Source organism: Nerophis ophidion, linkage group LG12 (genome assembly GCF_033978795.1).
Source record: "Nerophis ophidion isolate RoL-2023_Sa linkage group LG12, RoL_Noph_v1.0, whole genome shotgun sequence".
Lineage (NCBI taxonomy): Eukaryota > Metazoa > Chordata > Actinopteri > Syngnathiformes > Syngnathidae > Nerophis > Nerophis ophidion.
This window is the reverse complement of record NC_084622.1, coordinates 15,871,195-15,896,585: the sequence shown is the minus strand read 5'-3', so window position 1 is coordinate 15,896,585 and position 25,391 is coordinate 15,871,195. Positions and strand designations below refer to the sequence as shown.

Below are 25,391 nucleotides of genomic sequence, written 5' to 3'. Positions count from 1 at the left end.
GAGCACGTGACGTCACTGATTGTAGCGGACATTTTTTTCCAAGCCGATCCCAGCTATAAATCGTCTGCTTTAATCGCATAATTCCACAGTTTTCTGGTAATCTGTGTGACTGAATCTTTTGTAATTTGTTCAATTAATAATGGAGACGTCAAAGAAGAAAGATGTAGGTGGGAAGCATTGTATTGCAACTGCCTTTAGCAACACAAACTCAGCCGGTGTTTCCTTGTTTACATTCCCGAATGTGGAAGCTTTACTATGGAACAGAGCGGTCAAACGAACATGGTTCTCTACCACATGTCAACCGGCAGGTTTCGGTGAGAAAATTGTGGTAATAAGTCGGCTCTTACGGTAGACATGAGCGGCGCTTGCGTCCCCCTGCAGCTGCGGACTCTCTTGCCTCTTCCCACCGGAGACACTGGCGGTCACCACACCCGTGGCCACACCCCTCTGACTTTCAGGTACCATATAATCTCACTAAAACACTTGTAACACAATAAGCAGATAAGGGATTTTCCAGAATTATCCTAGTAAATGTGTCTAATAACATCTGAATAGCTCCCACTGCCCTCGCCTTTTTTTTTTTTTTTTTTCTAGTCCTTCACTCTTACTCTCGTCATCCACACATTTTTTATCCTCGCTGAAATTAATGGGGAAATCGACGCTTTCTCAGTCCGAAACGCTCTCACTGCTGGTGGCCATGATTGTAAACAATGTTCAGATGTGAGGAGCTCCACAACCCGTGACGTCACGCTCACATCGTCTGCTACTTCCTGTACAGGCAAGGCTTTTGTATTATTGATTAAAAGTTGCGAACTTCATCATCGATGTTCTCTACTAAATCCTTTTAGCAAAAATATGGCAATATCGCAAAATGATCAAGTATGACACATAGAATGGACCTGCTATCCCCGTTTGTATAAGAACATCTCATTTCAGTAGGCCTTTAAAAGGTGCACACCTTTTGTCATTCATATATTTTGGTACCTGACACATAGGATATGTTAGACATTTATTTATCCCACAATGGGGAAATTTTGTGATTACAATGCAGATTTTTCCATACAGTAACAAAAGTAAAATGTATGAAAAACAAACAAAAACATTGTAATGAATGATGCATATTGTGCAGTAACAATTACTCTATCTATAGATAAATAATACAATAAAAACTATCTTTACATCCATATTGCACGCCAGGACAAAAAAACTTACAGTTACCATGCTAACGATAACATTTTAACATGCTAATGCTACTGTTAAAATGCTAATGTAAGCATATTAGCTTTCTTAGTTGTTTTTGGGCTTACACCTCAGAGTCATGCATTTTGGTACTTGACGCATGCTACTGTTAGTATGCTAGCTTTTTTTGGCTAGGTATTGGACAGAAAGGAGGCCTTTTTTTTTTCTCCTCCATTGGAAAATGTGGAAGTTTTCACTACCGTCTGATTCCAATCAATGCAAGTCATCACAATCAGGCAATTTAGCAACTTATATTCTTGTTTTCATGAAAGAAACATGCTTGTATTATCATTTAACCTTCAACTTGTTTAACAAAAACCTCTTTCATAAATAAATACAAATTATATATTCGAATGAGGTACATCCCCTCCACTTGGCCAATTGAAAAGTAGCAGAAAAAGTGAAGTGAATTATATTTATATAGCGCTTTTCTCTTTTCTCTAGTGACTCAAAGCACTTTTACATTGTGAAACCCAATATCTAAGTTCCATTTAAAGCAGTGTGGGTGGCACTGGGAGCAGGTGGGTAAAGTGTCTTGCCCAAGGACACCACAGCAGTGACTAGGATGGCATAAGCGGGGCTCGAACCTGGAACTCTCAAGTTGCTGGCACGGCCACTCTACCGACCGAGCTATACCGCCTCAAAGTGTGGGTACCCACCTGGATTAGTGTTTTGTTTTATTTATTTTTTTATATCTACCGAGTTGACTTGTTTGTACCTTTTTGTAACATTCCACACAACAAATATTGTTACTCCTTCCGAGGTCTTAATCAAGGCCTAAGTCGTTTGTTTTTCTCACATTTATTTTAGCCACGTCTTTTACACGTTACCAACGATGCCAAATATAGTGCCGTCATCCATCCACTCATTTTCTACCGCTTATTCCATTTGGGGTCGCGGGGGGTCGCTGGTGCCTAATAAAATAACAAACTGAATTTAAAATTAGTTTGACATCCAAAAAAGAAAAGACATTGATTTCACATACATATAAGAAATAATCCTACCTCAAACTCAAAGGAATAAAGTTTATTTTCAATCCGAGACTCTATCATCCACATCAAACACTTGTTGTTCCATGCTGCCTTCTTAATTCCGTCACATTTTAATTGTCCCCCCAACAACGTGACCAAACTGGAACAAAAAATATTTTGCCCTCTTTGTAACAAATATATGGTTAACATAAACTTGGTTGAATTAACCCAAGGAAATACCTTTTTAATCACATTAAGTGTACAATATAAACATATATTTATGCATTGTGTTTATTTATTCTCACCAACTCTGAAATTATATATAAAAAATATACATGTTGCTTCCGTCAGCAGCTTTGATTGATTTGATTGAAGTTTTATTAGTAAATTGCACGGTATAGTACATTTTCCGCAAAATTGACTACTAAATGGTAACACCTGAATAAGTTTTTCAACTTAAACGTTTAAGTCGGGGTCCACGTTAATCAATTCATAGTACGCTACAAATACAAACCCTGTTTCCATATGAGTTGGGAAATTGTGTTAAATGTAAATATAAACAGAATACAATGATTAGCAAATCCTTTTCAACCCATATTCAGTTGAATATGCTACAAAGACAACATATTTGATGTTCAAACTGATAAACATTTTTTTGGGGCAAATAATCATTAACTTTAGAATTTGATGCTGGCAACACGTGACAAAGAAGTTGGGAAAGGTGGCAATAAATACTGATAAAGTTGAGGAATCCTCATCAAACACTTATTTGGAACATCCCACAGGTGTGCAGGCTAATTGGGAACAGGTGGGTGCCATGATTGGGTATAAAAACAGCTTCCCAAAAAATGCTCAGTCTTTCACAAGAAAGGATGGGGCGTGGTACACCCCTTTGTCCACAACTGCGTCAAACAGTTTAAGAAACACGTTTCTCAAAGTGCAATTGCAAGAAATCTAGGGATTTCAACATCTACAGTCCATAATATCATCAAAAGGTTCAGAGAATCTGGAGAAATCACTCCACGTAAGCGGCATGGCCGGAAACCAACATTGAATGACCGTGACCTTCGATCCCTCAGACGGCACTGTATGAAAAACCGACATCAATCTCTAAAGGATATCACCACATGGGCTCAGGAACACTTGAGAAAGCCACTGTCGCTAATTACAGTTAGTCACTACATCTGTAAGTGCAAGTTAAAGGTCTGCAATGCAAAGCGAAAGCCATACATCGGCAACATCCAGAAACGCTGCCGGCTTCTCTGGGCCCAAGATCATCTAGTATGGACTGATGCAAAGTGGAAAAGTGTTTGACGAGTCCACATTTCAAATTGTTATTGGAAATATTCGACATTGCGTCATCTGGACCAAAGGGGAAGCGAACCATCCAGACTGTTATCGACGCAAAGTTCAAAAGCCAGCATCTGTGATGGTATGGGGGTGCATTAGTGCCCAAGGCATGGGTAACTTACACATCTGTGAAGGCACCATTAATGCTGAAATGTACATACAAGTTTTGGAACAACATATGCTGCCATCTAAGCACCGTCTTTTTCATGGACGCCCCTGCTTATTTCAGCAAGACAATGCCAAGCCACATTCAGCACGTGTTACAACAGCGTGGCTTCGTAAAAAAAGATTGGAGATACTTTCCTGGCCCGCCTGCAGTCCAGACCTGTCTCCCATGGAAAATGTGTGGCGCATTATGAAGTGTAAAATACGACAGCGGAGACCCCGGACTGTTGAACGACTGAAGCTCTGCATAAAACAAGAATGGGAAAGAATTCCACTTTCAAAGCTTCAACAATTAGTTTCTTCAGTTCCCAAACGTCTATTGAGTGTTGTTAAAAGAAAAGGTGATATAACACAGTGGTGAACATGCCCTTTCCCAACTACTTTGGCACGTGTTGCAGCCATGAAATTCTAAGTTAGTTATTATTTACAAAAAAAAAAGTTTGAGTTTGAACATCAAATATCTTGTCTTTCTAGTGCATTCAACTGAATATGGGTTGAAAAGGATTTGCAAATCATTGTATTCCGTTTATATTTACACCTAACACAATTTCCCAAGTAATATGAAAACAGGGTTTGTATGTTGGGGGTCTAAATATGCATATTTGCTGACAAGCCAGGGCTTTTCCTCCTGTCACTCACACCATTTGTACACCAGTGCGATGCTGCCCGTCTACTTATTGGCTTCGATTCAGCGTTTGCTCTTTTTTTTCCCGACTTGACAGAGAGTTCGGGCAGCTGGCCTACGAGCTGCTGGACCAGTCGTACAAGCACGACGAGCAGGTGGCCATGAAGCTGCTGACCTACGAGCTGGTCAACTGGAGCAACTCCACCTGCCTGAAGCTGGCCGTGGCCGCCAAGCAGCGAGACTTCATCGCCCACACGTGCAGCCAGATGTTGCTCACCGACATGTGGATGGGCTGCTTACGCATCGGCAAGAACCCAGGCCTCAAGGTACACGCGTCAGTCTCGTGGCGCAGATTTACGGACTTCCTTGGTCGAACGGGGTCGATATTGAAGTTTATTTCTCCATAAGAAAGAATGTAAACATGTACACTTTGAACATAATATGAAGCATTTTATATCACTGTGTATCAAACAAAACATAACAATCATCCATCCATTTTTCTACTGCTTGTCCCTTTTGGGGTGGCGGGGGGTGCTGGAGCTGCATTCGGGCGGAAGGCGGGGTGCACCCTGGACAAGTCGCCACCTCATCACAGACTATTGTTATCGTTACCATTATTATTTTCCTACAGGAAAAGGCCCACACTATATTGCTGGGAAAAAAAACACAAAAAAATGTAAGAAAAAAGCAAAATTATCTCATGCTCTGTGAAAATGATGCATTTTTGACACTAATTATTAATGATAATATTTTACAAAAAGTTTGGATGCCCCTGATCCAAAATATTAAAAGCTCTTGAAATAAAAAGTGAAATAAAAATATAAACTAAAGAGTCATTCCATCCATCCATCCATTTCTACCGCTTGTCCCTTTTGGGTTTGCTGGGGGTCCTGGCGCCTATCTTAGCTGCATTCGGGCGGAAGGCGGTGTACACCCTGGACAAGTCGCCCCCTCATCACAGACTATTTTTATTATCGTTACCGTTATTATTTTCCTACAGGAAAAGGCCCACATTATATTGCTGGGGGGAAAAAAACGTAAAAATGTGAGAAAAAAGAGCCAAATAATGTCATGCTATGTTAAAACGATGCAATTTTGACACTAATTATTAATGATAATATTTTACAAAAAGTTTGGACGCCCCTGATCCAAAATATTAAAAGCTCTCAAAATTAAAAAGTGAAATAAAAATATAAACTAAGGAGTCACTCCATCCATCCATCCATTTCCTACCGCTTGTCCCTTTTGGGGCCGCAAGGGGTGCTGGAGCCTATCTGAGCTGCATTTGGGCAGAAGGCGGGGTGCACCCTGGACAAGTCGCCACCTCGTCACAGACTATTATTATTATCGTGACCATTATTATTTTCCTACAGGAAAAAGCCCACACTATATTGCTGGGAAAAAACCCTGTAAAAATGTAAGAAAAAAGAGCAAAAAGATGTCATGCTATGTGAAAACGATGCAATTTTGACACTAATTATTAATGATAATATTTTACAAAAAGTTTAGACACCCCTGATCCAAAATATTAAAAGCTCTCGAAATAAAAAGTGAAATAAAAATATAAACTATGGAGTCACTCCATCCATCCATCCATTTCTACCGCTTGTCTCTTTTGGGGTCGCGGTGGGTGCTGGAGCCTATCTCACCTGCATTCGGGCGGAAGGCGGCGTACACCCTAGACAAGTCGCCACCTCATCACAGACTATTGTTATTATCGTGACCATTATTATTTTCCTACAGGAAAAAGCCCACACTATATTGCTGGGAAAAAAACCCTGTAAAAATGTAAGAAAAAAGAGCAAAAAGATTTCATGCTATGTGAAAACGATGCAATTTTGACACTAATTATTAATGATAATATCTTACAAAAAGTTTGGATGCCCCTGATCCAAAATTTTAAAAGCTCTCGAAATAAAAAGTGAAATAAAAATATAAACTAAAGAGTCACTCCATCCATCCATTCATTTCCTACCGCTTGTCTCTTTTGGGGTCGCGGTGGGTGCTGGAACTGCATTCGGCCGGAAGGCGGGGTGCACCCTGGTCAAGTCGCCAACTCATCACAGACCATTGTTATTATTGTTACCATTATTATTGTGACACTAATTATTAATGATAATATTTTACAAAAAGTTTGGACCGCCCCCGATCCAAAACATTAAAAGCTCTTGAAATAAAAAAATAAAATAAAAATATAAACTAAGTAGTCACTTAAAAAAACAAAAAAACTAAACACTATTAACTGATGAATTTGAAAAATTATAACATCTACAATAAGAAACAGTGTTTAAAGTATAACTGAACACTAATATTTTTGTGAAGCCACATTTTTAAAGCTAACTGAGGTTGTACAATTACTAAATCATAACAATCAACTTTTTTTTATAACCAAAAAAACAACAACAAGCTAAAATTGTCATCCTAGTATGCAGCCACCCTGCAGACACGCACACACACTGTCACTAGCCCTGTGGTGCACCCACAGTTTGAAGTCACAAAACTTCTAAACTTTAACAGCCGGGTCGCTACAATGCTTAGGAATAATAAAAAAAATATGATCTACTTTGCGTTGTTTGTACATCTTCTGGGGACGACAACGCTGTGGATACATACTGAATGTTTCAAATGAAACGAAGCTTGTTCATTGCTTTCTTTAGGCTCATATTAAGCCAGCAAAACTGGAACAATTCTGTGAAAATATGTAGAAAACACAAACAAATTAGCACAGTAGCTAGCAGCACTATGCTGACTGAATAAGCCCTGGAGATTGATCAACCCGCCCACAAAGTATGTGCTGCCGGGCACAAAATGGCTGGAAGGTTTGTACACCAAAGCGTATGCGCTTTGTAAATCGAAAAGTTCATACAATGAGACGTTCGTGAATCGAGGTTTATCTTCTCATTTATGTATTTATTTTTCAACCTGTAGGTCATTTTGGGAATCATATTTCCTCCGCTGATTCTGCTGCTGGATTTCCGCATTGGGGATGATGCGTCCTACATTGCACCGGCAGGCAAAGAAGAGGGCAAAGACAAAGACGACGACAACAAATCCAGCAAGGTTTTTATTGCTTCATCCATTAATATATATTATTAATTACTGCTGCCAAAATATACATTTTTCAATCGCACTTTTGAAACCTGTAATTGCAGTTAAATTACCTGCTTGCATGATTAAAATTAACCTGGAAAAAAAACATACTTTGACAAAAATGCCATGTTATTTGCAAAATGTAGTACACAAAAATATTTGTATGTTTTACCTAAATTGATGTATTTTATTTGCTCAAAACTTGGTAGTAGTCTTATTTAAAGTCATATTTTGAAGTGAAATGTGTCACTGAGCTCACCCATTGGAGTCTCCACACTCCGTTTTGACTTCATCACTGACTGATCTTTGAAAAAATATTCAAGGTCTCCTTTGGAGACAAAATGCAGTACCGGTCAAAGTTTTGAACCACAGTATTTTTCGGACTATAAGGCACGATTGAAATCCTTCAATTTTCTCAAAAGTTAACAGTCCAGCTTATGAACTGGTGCAACTTATCCTAATGTTGTCATGTCTTTTTGATCATGTCTTGTTTGGCTATGTTCTGTTGACCTTTGGACTATTTGAGTTCCGGTTTTCTTTCATTCCCTGTTTTGTCACCGTGGCTACCAATCAGTTCACCTGTCCTCACAACTCACGCACCTGTTTTCAATCACCACATCAGTATTTAAGCTTGTCATTTCCAGTCAGTCCTTCTGGCGTCATTGTGTACTTCTCATGCTCTGTCTATGCCAGTTTTTTCATGCCAAAGTCCATGCTCCTCTTGTCAAGCCATAGTAAGTGTTGTTTGATTTCTGTTCATAGTCTGTTTACGTGTTAGTTTTGTTCCTTAGCCAAGTTGTGCCTCCGCTGTGAGCGCTTTTTGTTTGTACCTTTTTTTAGATTAAATCATGTGTTTAGCTAAACGCCATGTCCCGAGTAGTCCGTCTGCCTTCCTGGGAGAACGACCCCGCAGCAAGCTGCGACCCCCCCATCGTGACAAATGTATATGTTATTGATTGATTGATTGAGAAGTTTATTGACATCTTAAATAATTGAATCCATGTAATGCTTTAAAAAGGCAAATGGATGGCACAAAAAGCCAAAAGGCTTGTTTCCATTGTGGTCCAGTAAATATTCATCACATTTGATATGTTCAATAATAAAATATATATAACCTGTAACATGTATATAAAAAATTATGTCAAAAAATGGATAAATTATGTACATATACACAGTATACATGTCAGGTGATTTGAAAAACAATATATACAAAAAATGTACACTATGTACATTAAGAGTTTACTGACCTCTAAGCAATATTTACCTGTTAGATGATGTAATGACAAGTGCAACCAGTAGATGGCAGTCACACACAAGAGATACCAGTGCCGAGTATGAACAACTCATAAGGACAACTCTGTTTCAGAGTTGGTCCCAAAAATGACGCCTTGTTATCACTTGAGGAGTTTTTGACCAATCAGAGAGCGTATGGCCAGACAACCTCTTAAATGACTGGTCAAAAGCCCCTCAAGTGAAGACAGGGCTCCATGTTTGGGACCAACTCTGAAACCGAGTTGTAAACACTCTCTCTGTAGACGCCTCTGAGAAGTACGTGTGGACTGCAGGTTGACGCCTGTTCAATAAATGACAAGTACTGGTAAGCATGTAACACCAAAACTTTGACATTTCTTTCAGAATATAGAACATTACAAACGGTACTAAAATATCCGTCAAAATGTTTGAGTACCACTTTAGTAATATACGAGGCCGCATGCACCACTGGATGGATAGTCGGCGCATTTCGGCTACCCTAGTCAGGCGTACTCTGTTTCATCATACAAGTATTGTTATGGTGTGTGTATGTGGACCCCAAAATGGCACCTATTAGCAGACACATTATCTGGCGTTTTGTTTGGCGATATTATTCAAAAAACTTTTCTTACTCATTGGTAACTGCTAATGCGTATTTGGGATCTGCATAAGTCCTGAAAATTTGCGCGCGTCTGACATTGTAGTAATCAAAAAGCTCTTTCTTATTCTCCAACCTCTTGTTGTGGGGCATTCATCCTCCGCCGCTGCCATTTTAAAAACTAAGTAGCGTTTAATTCTAACATATCTGTCAGTAGACTGGCTATGGAAGCGCTAAAAAGCCACAACAAAGATGACGGGGAGAAGACCTGTCAAAGTGGAGGCACGTGAATAAGACCGCCCACAGAAGGCGACTTGAAGATGATCTGTAAAACATAACCGTTGCAACATTTTGAGCATTAAGTTTTAAATGTAGAAATAAAATCCTAATATGACCCCGGTAATGCGCCTTTTTTATGAAAACAAACCCGTTCATCGACTGTGCGCCTTATAATCCGGTGTGCCCTATGGTCCGAAAAATACTGTACTTACCCGATTTTGTGTTTTTTTGGTGACCCTGTTTTCTGGACGATAGGGCGCACAGAATTAAAAGGCGTACTGCCGATTAATGGTCTATTTTCTATCTTTTATGATATATAAAGCGCACCGGATTATAAGGCTCATTAAAGGAGTCATATTATTTTGTCTAAATGTAAAATACTTCCTTGTGGTCTACATCAGTGGTCCCCAACCACCAGGCCCGATTGGTTCTGGGCCGCAGAATATATTTTTATAAATTAATTTTTTCTTTTATTTCAAAAATGTTTCATTAAATCAACATAAAAAACACAAGATACACTTACAATTAGTGCACCAACCCCAAAAAACTAAATTTTTCATGACAAAAAAAAAAACCCCCCCCCCACACACCCGCTGGGCCGCGGGACAAATTATCAAGCGTTGACTGGTCCGCAGCTTCAAAAAGGTTGGGTACCGCTGATCTACATAACATGTAATGGTGGTTCATTGGTCAAAATGTTGCATAGATGATGTTTTACACATCATCTTCAAGTCGCTTCAGGATGCGCCGTTTCGTGGGCGGTCTTGTTTACGTGGCTCACCTTCGACAGCGTCTTCTCCCCGTCATCGTTGTTTAGCGGTGTAGCGTGCAAGGACGGGAGTGGAAGAAGTGTCAAAAGATGTTTTAATGACATTCAGACTTTACTTCAATCAATACCGGAGCAGCATCTCCTCATCCGTGGCTCATTAGTGCAACAACAACGCTGAGAATGTGTCCCGTGAAAAACCGCCTGACCGGAACTCTTTAATAACTAAAGTTGTAACAAAGGCACCCATGTTCTCCCGGTGTCACTGCCACTACACAAATTAAGGAGTAACGGGTGGGACTTGATATTCAGCTGGGAAGGACTAAAACAGTAGATAAACACAAGACATATTCTTTTAGCCACAACACGATCGGGCTTATATTTAATTTGCCACAAATTAATCCCGCATATAACCCGTAATTAATCCCGTCCATATAACCCGCCAATACAAATCAAACCTCTGCACAACGCACTCAATCCCACAGCCCAAAGTGCAGTTCACATCCCCAAAGTTCATACAGCACATATATTTCCCCAAAGTCCCCAAAGTTATGTACGTGACATGCACATAGCAGCACGCACGTATGGGCAAGCGATCAAATGTTTGAAAGCCCCAGCGTACTCACGGTACCGCGCATCCAACTCAAAGTCGTCCTGGTAAGAGTGTCTGTTCGTCCCAGTTCTCCACAGGCCAAAAACGGTCAAAGGATTGGGGATTCCTTCCATGAAATGGCTGCGTAGCAAAATCGCTGTGGCTGACAGGTGCTCTAGGTGGTGTGTGACGTCAATTTCCGCTTCCGCCCGGTCTGATAGCACCGGATGCCTTTTTAAACCCCCACATTCTATTAAGTTACATTTTGAATATTAGCATGATTATTGAATATGTAACAGTTCATAATATTAGATAAATGGATGACATAAGTATATATACTTCTTTTCCCAGCTGAGCACAAGTTAATTGTGACTGGCAATATTTATTATATATATATATACATACTGTATGTATATATATATATATATATATATATATATATATATATATATATATATATATACGTATGTATGTGTGTGTATATATATATATGCATATATATATATATATACGTATGTATGTGTGTGTATATATATATGCATATATATATATATATATATATATATATATATACGTATGTATGTGTGTATATATATATGCATATATATATATAAATATATATATATATATATACATATATACACACACACATCGCCATTACAAAGTTCCTCGGGTGAATAATGTAAACTCACTAGACCGGTGTGTTTTAGCGCTTCCATAGCGAGATACAAGTTACAACTTTACACTACTTTATGTTAGAAATGACAACAGCGGTTGATGAATGTCCCATAAAAAGAAGATAAAGAAGAAGCTTATCGACTATGTTATCGTCACGGACTACAGTGGCAGATGTGCGCAAATTTTCAGGACTTATGCAGATTTCAAATACACACCAGCAGGTAGCAGAAGGTAACAAAACTTGGTTTTGCATAATATTGTGAAACAAAACGCCAGATAATATGTCTGCTAATTGGTGCCATTTTGTGCTCCTTATACACACCATAGTAATACTTGTACCTCTGACTACGGTAGTTGTAATGGTCCGACAATCCATCAAGCGGTGCGGTTTCAAAGTCGTACTGAAACATTTTGACCGATTTTTGAGCGCCGTGTGTAATGTTCTTTATTTTCAATGGAACATTTAAAGTTTTGGTGTTATTTACTGGCGTCATATTGCAGTCTACACGTATCTCTTATGTGTGACTGCCATCCACTGGTCACACTTATAATTACACCGTGTACCAAATAAAATTGCTTTGAGGTCGGTCAGCACAACCATAATTATTTTGTACAGTAGGCTGTTACTTTTTGAAAAAATTAAAGGATTTTAAGTGCGCTTTGTAGTCCGAAAAATACGTTACTCAAAGTGGAAAATAGTTCAAATGGTCAACTGTGAGATTCATAGTTCGGTTCCAGGACCCAAACGATGCAACTTCCCGCCGTGTACCAAATAAAATTGCTTTGAGGTCGGTCAGCACAACCATAATTATTTTGTACATTAGGCGCACCGGGTTATAAGGCACATTTTTGAGAAAATTAAAGGATTTTAAGTGCGCTTTGTAGTCCGAAAAGTACGCTACCCAAAGTGGAAAATAGTTCAAATGGTCAACTGTGAGATTCATCGTTCGGTTCCAGGACCCAAACGATGCAACTTCCCGCAAAGGCGACGAAGAGGAAGGCAGCGCCAATGTCCGCAAAATCCCCATCGGGAAGAGGTTCTTTGAGTTTTATGACGCCCCCTTCACCAAGTTCTGGTTCAACACTGTAAGTTGTCATTTGCACTAAAGGTTGCCTCTCGGAGCTTTTTGGTGAGGGCGTGTTGTTGGTCTGACAGATCTCCTACCTGGGCTACCTGATGTTGTACAACTACATCATCCTGGTCAAGATGGAGCGATGGCCGTCCGTACAAGAGTGGACCGTCATCGCTTACATCCTCACCCTCGGCACTGAAAAAGTCCGACAGGTAAAGTCCTCATCGCCCAACGTCGTCCTGGAAGATGTGGCCATTGACGCGTTCGGTTCCCCTCTTCAGATCCTGATGTCCGAGCCCGGCAAGCTGAAGCAGAAAATCAGCGTGTGGATGGAGGAGTACTGGAACATCACAGACATGGTGGCCATCGCCACCTTCCTCCTGGGCCTCATGCTGAGGCTGCAGCACGAGCCCTACATGGGCTACGGCAGAGTCATCTACTGCATCGACATCATCTTCTGGTACATCCGCGTGCTGGACATCTTTGGAGTCAACAAGTACCTGGGGCCTTACGTCATGATGATAGGGAAGATGGTCGGTTTGGAAAGCAAACACCGGATGAACTCACGGACGGTCCATCGGTAACATTTTTTTTCTTGTAGATGATCGACATGATGTACTTTGTGGTCATCATGCTGGTGGTGCTGATGAGCTTCGGGGTGGCCCGCCAAGCCATCCTTCACCCCGACGAGGAGCCAACATGGCGCCTGGCCAGAAACATCTTCTACATGCCCTACTGGATGATCTATGGAGAGGTTTTTGCGGACTCGATAGACCGTAAGACTAGAATTCATAGTAAGATTCTGTTTCCTGATTCTGGGCAGATGATCACATAATTCATGTTGGTGCTTTGCTGCCCCCTACTGGATAGGATGTACTCACTGGCCATAACATTAGGTACACCTTGATCATCTACTACAGGGGTCGGCAACCTAAAATGTTAAAAGAGCCATTTTGGACCAAAAATGCAAAAACAAATATGTCTGGAGCCGCAAAAAAATAAAAGCCATGTTACATACAGATAGTGTCATGAGATATAAATTGAATTATGAGGACTTAAAGTGGGGGTGTCCAAACTTTTTTCCACAGAGGGCTGCACACAGAAGAATTTAAGCATGCGGGGGCCATTTTGATATTTCTCATTTTCAAACCATAACAAAATATATGGATGTTTATTTTTTTTAAATCCTTAGGGTTCCTGGGGAGCATAGAGGGTCTCAGTCACTAAAATGTTAAAAATAAGTCAAATTATTATTATTTTTTATTTAATGTTTCCAGTAAATCTCTATATCAACTCGTGGCTGATATAAAGTAAAACAAATAAGGTTTTATGCCTTTTCTGTCAAAGACAACTTTGTTTTTTATAGTAAAACTGAAATATGCTGTATTTAGATGGATAGATAGTACTTTTTTGATTCCTTCAGGAGAGTTCCTTTATTTAGCAATTAAAGCCCTCAAAGATGAATTATGCAGGACACCATTGATTTTAATTAGTTAATATTTTTGAGTAATCACAGTGAGAAGTTAAATAAAATCCTACTAAATATATTTGAGATCCGAAAGGTTCCCCACTCATAAAGTGATGCATCTTTATTTATTTTTTTACTTTTAACACTTAAATTTCAAATTCAACTTCCGATATATCTGTCGATTTTAAGTTTGAACTATTATTTTGTTTGTTTTATGCTCTTTAGTCAAAACCTTGATGTTTTTATATGGAAACCACACAATAAATGCAATATTTTTTCCACATAAAACATTTTAAAGTGATCATTTTTAAGTAATAATTCATTATAACATTGATTTTTTTGTCCTTTTTTAAAAAAAATTTAGCAATGGAATAAAAAAAATAAAGACAAAAGGAGAAAAAAACTGCCTGCATGGCAGCTTTGTGTCAACATTGCCACTTTTTCTCATTAGATTTCACCTCATTCCACTTGTTTTAAATGTTTTTAAAAAATTTGCAATATTATCAATTTTGCAATTTTTGCAGAATGTGTAGCGGGCCAGTAAACGATTAGCTGCGGGCCGCAAATGGCCCCCGGGCCGCACTTTGGACACCCCTGACTTAAAAGAAACTAAATGAGCTCAAATATAGCTACACATGAGGTATAATGCTGCAAAATGTACATAAAGCTAGCCTAAATAGCTTGTTAGCATGGATTAGCTTGCAGTCATTTAGTGACCAAATATGCCTGATTATCACTCCACACAAGTCAATAACATCAACAAAACTCATCTTTGTGCATTCACACACAACATTCAAAGTTTGGTGGACAAAATGAGACAGAAAAAGAAGTGGCATAAAACATGTCTTAGAAAGTTGGAGAAAGTTGTACATGTAAACAAACTACGGTGAGTTAAAGGACCGCCAAAATTAGTAGGACAAAACGAGGCTCGCCAAATACTCAAATCATTGAAGCATGTTTAATAATAACAGTGTGCTTTATAACAATTAGGGAGATTTGTGTCATGTTTTCCCCCGACAGAAACTATATTAAAACAAAAAATATATTTTTATGTTTTTTTTACCCTCATCTTTTTCCATTTTTTATACATTTTTGAAAAAGCTCCCGAGAGCCACTAGGGCGGCGCTAAAGAGCCGCATACGGCTCTAGAGCCGCGGGTTGCCGACCCCCGGTCTACTACTACAGTGTTTTTCAACCTCCTTTGAGCCAAGGCACATTTTTTTGCGTTGAAAAAATCCAGAGGCACAAAAAGGAAACTCAGTTGACAGTAAAAAGTCGTTGTTGCAATTGTTGGATATGACTTTAAAGCAGGGGTCGGGAACCTTTTTGGCTGAGATAGCCGTGAAAGCCAAATATTTAAAAATATATTTCTGTGAGAGCCATATAATAATTTTAAACACTGAATACAACTAAATTCTTGCAATTTTAAGTAAGTCTCTTATTCTTTTTTAATAATGTTGTTATTCTGAAGCTAACCAATAATACATAAAATACTACTTACCATTAATGGGACTTCTGGTGCTGCATGGTTTTGCTGATGGCTGTGTAGTCTGGTTGATATGCGGTTATTTTTAAAGGCCTACTGAAAGCCACTACTACCGACCACGCAGTCTGATAGTTTATCGATCAATGATGAAATATTAACATTGCAACACATGACAATACGGCCTTTTTAGTTTTCTAAATTGCAATTTTAAATTTACCGCGAGTTTCTTGTTGAAAACGTCGCGGAATGATGACGCGTACGTGTGACGTCACGGACTGTCATGAAATATTAGCAGCTGCACCACTCGCGGCTAAAAGTTGTCTGCTTTAACCGCATAATTACACAGTATTTTGGACATCTGTCTTGCTGAATCTTTTGCAATTTGTTCATTTAATAATGGAGACTATAAAAAACAATGCTTCTGGTGGGAAGCGGTGTATTGCAGCTGTCTTTAGCACCGAGACAGAGCCGATGTTTTTGTTTGTTGTGAAGCGGAGCGGTTAAGCGAACATGTTTTCTCTACGTCAACCAGCATGTTTTTGGATGGGGAAATTGTGATATATATCTTACCGGAGAAATCATTGGATTATTCGTCGTCCTGCAGCAGCGGCAGCTGTGAGCTTGGCTCCTCGGCTTCTCTCTGAGACACTTTGTGTTCACCGCAGCCATCCGACCTCGGGGTATGTCTTTACAATCTTTAAAATCTCACTAAAACACTATTAAAACAATAAGCAGATAAGGGATCTTCCAGAATTATCCTAGTAAATGTGTCTAATTACATCTGAAACGCTCACACTGCCGTCGCCCAGAGTCGTCGTCTTTTTTTCTTTCTTTTTTTTCTATTCCTTCACTATCAATATCCTAATTCACAAATCTTTCATCCTCGCTCAAATTAATGGGGGAATTGACGTTTTCTCGGTCCGAATAGCTCTTTTTGTTGGAGCCTCCCATTAAAATATGTGTGGAGCCCTGCAACCAGTGACGTCACGCGCACATCCTCTGCTACTTCCGGTACAGGCAAGGCTTTTTTATTAGCAACCAAAAGTTGCAAACTTTATCGTCGATGTTCTCTACTAAATACTTTCAGCAAACACATGGCAATATCGTGAAATGATCAAGTATGACACATAGAATGGACCTGCTATCCCCGTTTAAATAAGAAAATTTCATTTCAGTAGGCCTTTAACACTCTGATTACCAATGGAATTATTCATTACTTATCGTGTTAAGCAATGTCAGTTAAGATTTATCTGAGAGCCAGATGCAGTCATCAAAAGAGCCACATCTGGCATTAGAACCATAGGTTCCCTACACATGCTTTAAAGTCATATCCCTACCCCTGCATAACCAAGCAAGCATCAATATAGATCTTGTCTCAAAGTAGGTGTAAGTCACGACATGTCACATCACGTCGTGACTTATTTTGAGTTTTTTGCTGTTTTCCTGTGTAGTGTTTTAGTTCTTGTCTTGCGCTCCTATTTTCTCTTTTTTTGGTATTTTCTTGTAGCAGTTTCATGTCTTCCTTCAAGCGATATTTCCCGCATCTACTTTGTTTTAGCAATCAAAAATATTTCAGTTTTTATCCTTCTTTGTGGGGACATTGTTGATTGTCATGTCACCACATTGTGGACGCCGTCTTTGCTCCACAGTAAGTCTTTGCTGTCGTCCAGCATTCTTTTTTGTTTACTTTGTAGCCAGTTCAGTTTTAGATTTGTTCTGCAGAGCCTATCCTAAGCTTCAATGCCTTTTCTTAGGGGCACTCACCTTTTGTTTATTTTTGTTTTAAGCATTAGACACCTTTTTACCTGCACACTGCCTCCCTCTGTTTCCGACATCTAAAAAGCAATTAACTACCGGCTGCCACCTACTGATATGGAAGAGTATTACATGGTTACTCTGCCCAGCTCTAGACAGCAAAGACACTCAACAACAACACATTATTTGCAGACTATAATTACTGGTTTGCAAAAAATAGTTTTAACCCAAATAGGTGAGATTAGATAATCTCCCACGGCACACCAGACTGTTTCTCACGGCACACTAGTGGTTAAAAAGCACTGGTCTACTCAATGAGATTCATGTATTGTCAATATGTATTTAAAAAACACAATATGACTCAGTTGCTTGTATTGAGTTCACAATGTTTTTGTCCTGGAACCACATAGAAAAACTAAAAATTCCTCCATATAATTGATTGATTGATTTAAACTTTTATTAGTAGATTGCACAGTTCAGTACATATTCCGTACAATTGACCACTAAATGATAACACCCGAATAAGTTTTTCATCTTGTTAAAGTTAGGGTCTACGTTATTTAATTCATAGTAATACAGCGTGGTTCTTTGTAGGACACAGATTTAAATACTTTGTTTGATTTTGTAGTAAAAGACTGTTTTCTTTATCATGATAATGATGTAACAGTCTATATTTGTTTCATTCTTATTAATTATATATTCTATTTTTTTTTACATCAAATTTTTTACTTTTTCCTCACGATTTGACTGAATTACAAAATACTACATTTACTTTCCCTATAAATAATGATTATAATGTATTTTTGCAAAGAAATATAAAGTTAAAAAATGTAATGATAACAGTTATTATTATTACAATTGCGAATTATAATGTTTCTTATTCGCACCATCCTTATTCTTATTATCATTATTATTATTCCATCCTCATCGCCGGGCCAACAGAGACAACCATTCACACATTAGGCTAATTAATATAAATAAATAATAGTAAAAATTATAATAATTATAGTATTTATTTTTCCATTTGCCCTACAACGGTACTACTATATATTATCTATCTATAATTACTTTCCCTTGAGACAATGATGAAAACGCCTTTTAATTGCAAAAATATACAATTAAAAATCCCTAATACAATAGTTGTTGTAATTATATTTAATAATAATAATAACTATTATTATTATTACTAGTAGTATTGAATAAGGATTATTACCGCCATTACATATTTTTAATTTAATATTTATGCAAATAAAACACGTTTTATTCTTTATTATTATTCGGGAAAGTGTTTATATATATATAAAGATACAAAAATATTCAAGTTTGCTTTTTTCCCCCCCTTTTTTTTTACAGTGTGCCTAATGTTGTGGCCAAGAGTACATGCTAGTACTCGTGCAGTCAGTTGTCAAACCAAACATTGCTTGTCAGCAATAACTGGGGTTTTAATATCTTAAACCAAAAACAATTTAAAATCAAGGCTCTTGAAATTCTGACAATTGGGCGGAAGTGATTGGTAAATTACACTTGTGTCTTTCATGAAAAATGGAGGCAGTGTTGATTTAGTCTTAACTAGTTTTGTTGTCAACTGACAGCATTTCACGTCATGACATTGCTGGTTTTACGAGCAGAGGAGCATGTTCGGCAGCGCACGTGCACAGAGCACTTACAAGCAGACACAGCGTGTAAACAGAAAAGTGAGAAAATGAATGCATTTTGTCCTAAAAAGTAAAGATAAAAGTAAAGTTATAACACTAAAACACCCTCAAGAAGAGGTTACCTTAAGACATGAATAGCTAGGCAGCAGCTAACATCCATCCGCAGTCTGCAGTGTTTTAGATACTTCCAAATCACTAATTCTTGTCCCCATGGCGAAGAATTAAGGGAATTTCTTACAAGTATCATTATCACTGCAGGCTGAGGAATAGCTAAACATGCTTCACTACACACCGTAGGAGGATACAATAGCTCACCAGCGTCACAATGTAAACAAATGCCATGGGTGGATCTACACCAGACATCCACTGTAATGATACCAAGTACAAGAGCGTATCTCGTCGATACTGCTATAATTACATCAATATTTTTTATCGTCACAAAATCTTTTTTTCCTTTTTTAAAAAAAAAATCAAAATATGTTATAGACTCAGTAAATACGTAAATGGACACATCAGGACTTTGAATATGACCAATGTATGATCCTGTAACTACTTGGTATCAGATTGATACCAAAATTTATGGTATCATCCAAAAGTATAAAACAGAAGAATAAGTGATTATTACATTTTAACAGAAGTGTAGATCGACCATGTTGAAACAGAAAGTAAGCAGATATTAACAGTAGATTAATAAGTAGATTCATTTTTACAGTTGGTTCCTTTATAATGTTGACAAAATAATAGAATTATAACTGACACAATATATTACTGCATAGGCCAGCAGACTAATTACGAGTCTTTGTTTGTTTACTTACTACTAAAAGACAAGTTGTCTAGTATATTCACTATTTTATTTAAGGACTAAATTGAAAAAAATAAACAAATGTTTAATGTACAGTAAGATTAATTGTTAAAATAAAGCCAATGATGCCATTTTTGTTGTGGTCGCCTTTATTTAGAAAAGTATCGAAACAAATTTTGGTACCTGTACCAAAATATTAGTGTCGGGACAACGCTAGTCTCAACTATTGTGAACAATAGGCAAAAAAAAAAATAATTTAGTGTCTTTGCCTTACTTCTAAAGCAGGGGTGTCAAACGTACAGCCTGAGGGCTGAATCAGGCCCGTGAACAGGTTTTATCCCGTCCGCGGGATATTAAAATAAACCTGAAATTTTTGAACGAAAGACACTGCTCTTCTAAATGTGTCCACTAGATGTCACAATAGCAATTCTTTGTATCTTTGTAGATGATGCTACATATGTACAAAATAAATTATGTGATGTTAGTATATTATTCAAGGAAAATTATCAAACTACATAAATAACACCCTGTAATTTATCTTGATAAGTTGAAAATGAACACCAATGAGTTGACTGATTTACATTATCACATAATTTATTCAGAAAATGTAAATAACGATAAACAAAAATAGAATACTATTATCTGTACAAAAAACCCTAACAGAATAATGATTTGTACATTTTCAGAATGTGCTTCTTCTATTTTTAAACACTGTGATGAGTTGGCGACTTGTCCAGGGTGTACACTGTCTTCCGCCCGATTGTAGCTGATAGGCACCAGCGCCCCCCACAATCCCAAAGGGAATAAGCGGTAGAAAATGGATGGATGAATGGATATTTTTGAACAAAGATCTGTAGTAAGACCTGATGTAAGTGGTTGTTTGGTTCCAGGCGCATAACACATAATATACAGAAATCCTTATTTTCTGCCCTTTTCTGTTTGAAAGATTACAATAAATTGAGCTAGAATTGAGATGAATGGTGTAAAAAAAAATAAAAAAACTCCAACACCATTATGATTTGTAGATTTTCAGAATCTGCTTGTTCTATTTTTGAACAAAGATCTGAAGTTTTCTTTATTTTAAAGTTATCGCGCTGTGATTTTACCAGCCCGGCCCACTTGGGTGTAGATTTTTCTACATGTGGCCCCGGATCTAAAATGAGTTTGGCACCCCCGTTCTAAAGGCTTAGTGTCCACATGCGTGGACAGCACCTTTTAGCTCTTATTTCCAAAATTGTGTACACTACTGAATTGAGGACACTTATACTGCCATCTGGTGATGTAAGAAGATTATAACATACAATGGAATTTGGAAAAAATAAGAATTAGCATGTCACTAAACATGAAGTACACATTTGTGTACTTATGGACTAAGTACATCATATCAAAAGATGATTCCTAGTTTTTATTGTAATTAGGGTCTAATAAGCCCAAATAGCAAAGAGAAATAAAAAAAAAAAGCATGTAAACAAACAGTTTGGGCCTTAAGAGGTTAATTAAGGTTATGCAAATTAGCACAAGCATAAGACATTAGAATAAAAATATCTTCTCCTGATTATAAAAGAAAAAAAAAACAAGTGTAAATCTTGTAAACGGCAATAGGCGTCATTTCACAAAGATGATCATCTGCCTGAAGTTTCTTCTGCCCGTGTCTCTTCTGTCAGGATGAAGACTGTTGTTGACTCAATTGGACCTAAGAAGTGTGTTTTATGCACATTATAATCCAAGAATGATTCATGGTTATTACTAATTGTTGTCTTGATCGTGACAGAAGGATGATGTCAGAACCACATTGGTTCATTTTGATGCCTTTGCTGTGTCTTTTCTTTGTCCTCTCAAGTCTACGCCATGGAAATAAACCGTGAGTAGAAACGCTGTGGAAGTCAGTACTGTAAGGAGAGAGCCGGTATTCATCTTCTGTCACTCGCAGCTCCGTGCGGAGAACATTTATACGACGAAGACGGGAAGAAGCTGCCTCCGTGTATCCCCGGCGCCTGGCTCACCCCCGCCATCATGGCCTGTTACCTGCTGGTTGCCAACATCCTCCTGGTCAACCTGCTCATCGCCGTCTTCAAGTAAACTCACACCGTGATGAGCAAACGCTTTATGAAGCCTCTTGCTGAAGTCTCGTGCTCCATCTGACGTCCCGCAGCAACACCTTCTTCGAGGTCAAGTCCATCTCCAACCAGGTGTGGAAGTTTCAGCGGTACCAGCTGATCATGACCTTCCACGACCGCCCCATCCTGCCGCCGCCGCTCATCATCTTCAGCCACCTCTACATCCTCTTCAGCAGGCTCTTCCGGCGCTGCGCCCGCAAGAAGCAAGAAGGAGAGCTGGACGAGAAGGACCGCGGTCTCAGTGAGTTCAGACACGAGTGTGCATTACTCCCCTCAATGCACTGACTTGTGTTGGGTTGTACGATATAACGGTACCAGTATAGTACCGCGATACTAATGAATCATATTCGATACTATACCACCTCTAAAAAGGACCAGTCCCCGGCCCCCTTTTTTTTTTTTAACGGGCATGACGGCGCGTCGTCCTCATGTCGTCATGTTGCTGGTTTTACCAAGCAGAGGAGCATGTTCGGCAGCACACACACACAAAGTACTTACAAGCAGACACAGCGTGTAGACAGAAAAGGGAGAATGGATGCATTTTGGCTTAAAAAGTAAAGATAAAGGTGAAGCGTTAACACTGAAACGCCCTCAGGAAGAGGTGCTTTAACACGTGGTGTTTTAGCAACTTTTAAATCACTAATCCTCGCCTCCATGGCGACAAATAAAGTAAGTTTCTTACAAGTATCATAATCATTGCAGGACGAGGAATAGCTAAACATGCTTCACTACACACCGTAGGAGGATACAATAGCTCACCGGCGTCACAATGTAAACGAACGCCATGGGTGGATCTACACCTGACATCCACTGTAATGATACCAAGTACAATAGTGTATTTGTTCGATACTACTATGATTACATCGATATTTTTTATCGACGCTAAATCTTTTTTCCCTTTTTTAAAAATTCATATTATGTTTATAAAGTCAGGAAATATGTCCCTAGACACATGAAAACTTTGAATATGACCAATGTATGATCCTGTAACTACTTGGTATCGGATTGATACCTTAATTTGTGGCATCATCCAAAACTATAGTAAAACATCAAACAGAAGAATATTATTATTATTTTTTGTTATTATTATAATATTGAACATTTTAGTGTTTAAGTATGACAACATAACAAAGTTGTGTTGAACTGGATTTACAGAAAAAAAATATTGAATAATATTAAAACATACATTTTACTATAGACTGTAACAATAGGAGCTATTGGTAAGATATGCATTCCCTAGGAACTATTGTAGGAACAGTTAATTGAGAAATGGTATTCCTGGAATTTCTGGAAAAACGGGAATATTTCTAGTTCCTGAACCAACTTGTTTTTTTGACTAAGAAAAATGTGTTTACAGTGGAACAGTTGAATTGGGATTACAAAAGGAAAAGGAGTAGTCAAACGAAAGAGTTTGGAAATAGGGTAAGACAAAAACCAGGAATTTCTGAAAATTTGTTGAACGTGGAAAAAATGGTAGTTTAAATGCCAAGGATGAGTTGAATGTGGTGAAGGTGGAATGGTTTGAATCGGTTGAAGAATGTGGGAATTGTGAAAAATGGAAAATTTATTTTGAATGGGGAAAATGGGAAAAAAAATAAGGAATTGTGGGAAATTTGGCATTTGTTTTAGAATTGTTGAAGTAGATTACACAATTCCCAAATATATAATATAATATTTTGAATTTGAAACAGTTTGAATCAGATGAAAAATGTGGGAGTTGTGGCACTTTGAAGAATGTCCCATTCAATAGGAATTTCCCAAAAATTTGGCAATTTCGGGAAAAGTGGGAATTTTTTTGAAGATCATCCAAACCTTGAATGGTCTGAATGAGTTAAAATGTTTGGTGTTGGAATTTTTCAAATCGGTCGAGAAATTTTGAAGTAGCAGCATGTTGAATTGAGAAATGGTATTATGGAATTTCTGGAATTACGGGATCATTGGGAATTTTTACAGTTCAAAAAGCAACTTGTTTTTTTGTCCTAATTAAGAGGAATGTTTTGACAGTAGAATGGTTGAAATGCGTTGAAAAATGTGGAAGGAGTAGTCGCCAGAAAAAAGAGTGGTAATAGGGCTTTGGAAAACCAGGAATTCTGGAAAATCCTATAATTTTTTTGAACTTGGAAAAAGGGGTACTTTGAATTTCCAGAATGGTGGAATGTGTTGAAGCTGGAATGGTTTGAATCGGTTGAAAAATGAGGAAATGGTGGAGGCTTGAAAAATGGTCAATTCATTTTGAATAGGAAAAATGTCCTGGAAAACCTGGAATTCTGGGAAATCTGGATATTTTTGGAAAATCGTCGAGGGAAAACCTGCGATTCCTGAATAAGTTGAACAGTTTGAAGTTGGAACAGTTTGAATCGGATGAAAAATGTGGAAGGTAGAGCGCTCCAAAATCTGGAGAAGTAGAAGAAAAACCATATGTGTGAATGTTTGAAGCATTCACACAATTACAGCCCAGTTTGGTGTAAATAATAAATTCTGTAGTCGGTGTGTGATAGAGAACATAATTGAACATACAATTACAGTACATGTGTTTTTATTTTAGTATGAAATACAACATTCGCTAAATGAAATGTTTTGGTTCTTAAGTGTCTTAGCAGAATTCATTTTAACAAGAAACTCTGCAAAAGTGTAGCATTTGTACATCACACTGCTGCGTGTTCATAGTCATTAGTTCATTCCCCGTCATGTGATGATTTGTTTCCTTAAAGAACTTCGACTGAATCCTGAGGAGCTAAAGAACCTCTACGAGTTTGAAGAACAGTGTGTGGAGGAATACTTCCGGGAAAAAGAGGACGAGCAGCAGTCCTCCAGTGACGAACGCATCAAGGTGACGTCAGAAAGGTGAGCTCTTCAATGCATTAATACCAAATAAATGTAATAGTACATAAAAAAACATAATATGAGAGAACATAGTTGCATTGTTAGCAAACTATATTTTATTATTAGAAAATTGTTGTAATATTATGAGACAAAAAACATTGCAAGAATATTGGAATCAAAAAGTGGTAATGTTACACCAAATTAAAGCATGACTAGAAAAAAAAGTTAATGATTGGAAAAGTTGTAGTGTTTACTAGAATATATTAGTAATATCATAATTGATATGATAATAAAAAAATGACAAAATATTTTTTGAAAGTGTCAGGTTCAAACACTGATGACATCTATTAAACAGACAAGAAGCAAGGAATTAAACAGAGACAGGATTCAGTTTAGCTCGATGAGGAAAGCGCTTGTACAGTGTCGTCCCACGCTCTGACGAAAGGATTGCACGCCTCCTCTTTTATTTGGACTTTCCCTGATTACATGGCAACAGCTGTTTCTAAGGGGAGAGGGTTTCGTAAACTGCCGTTGCCCTCGATCACAAAACAGTTCAAAGAAAAGATGCCTAGAGCTTTCGTCAGGTCCTGCTTCTTCTCCGCTTTGTA

At 38.1% G+C, this 25,391-nt stretch overlaps 1 protein-coding gene across 3 annotated transcripts in view; it reads left to right on the top strand.

Annotated features, from left to right (window-relative positions):
* Positions 1-25,391, top strand: part of LOC133563022 (transient receptor potential cation channel subfamily M member 1-like) — a 164,009-nt gene that overhangs the window by 118,410 nt on the left and 20,208 nt on the right. For 2 of the 3 annotated variants that reach the window (XM_061916929.1, XM_061916930.1), the window contains exons 19-28: positions 4,448-4,676; positions 7,279-7,410; positions 12,562-12,690; positions 12,761-12,889; positions 12,959-13,210; positions 13,279-13,471; positions 21,684-21,704; positions 21,774-21,918; positions 21,996-22,201; positions 24,672-24,804. In XM_061916929.1, the coding sequence (XP_061772913.1) occupies positions 4,448-4,676; positions 7,279-7,410; positions 12,562-12,690; positions 12,761-12,889; positions 12,959-13,210; positions 13,279-13,471; positions 21,684-21,704; positions 21,774-21,918; positions 21,996-22,201; positions 24,672-24,804 (1,569 nt within the window). The remainder of the gene's footprint in view (positions 1-4,447; positions 4,677-7,278; positions 7,411-12,561; positions 12,691-12,760; positions 12,890-12,958; positions 13,211-13,278; positions 13,472-21,683; positions 21,705-21,773; positions 21,919-21,995; positions 22,202-24,671; positions 24,805-25,391) is intronic. The other variant, XM_061916931.1, reaches the window with a different exon arrangement.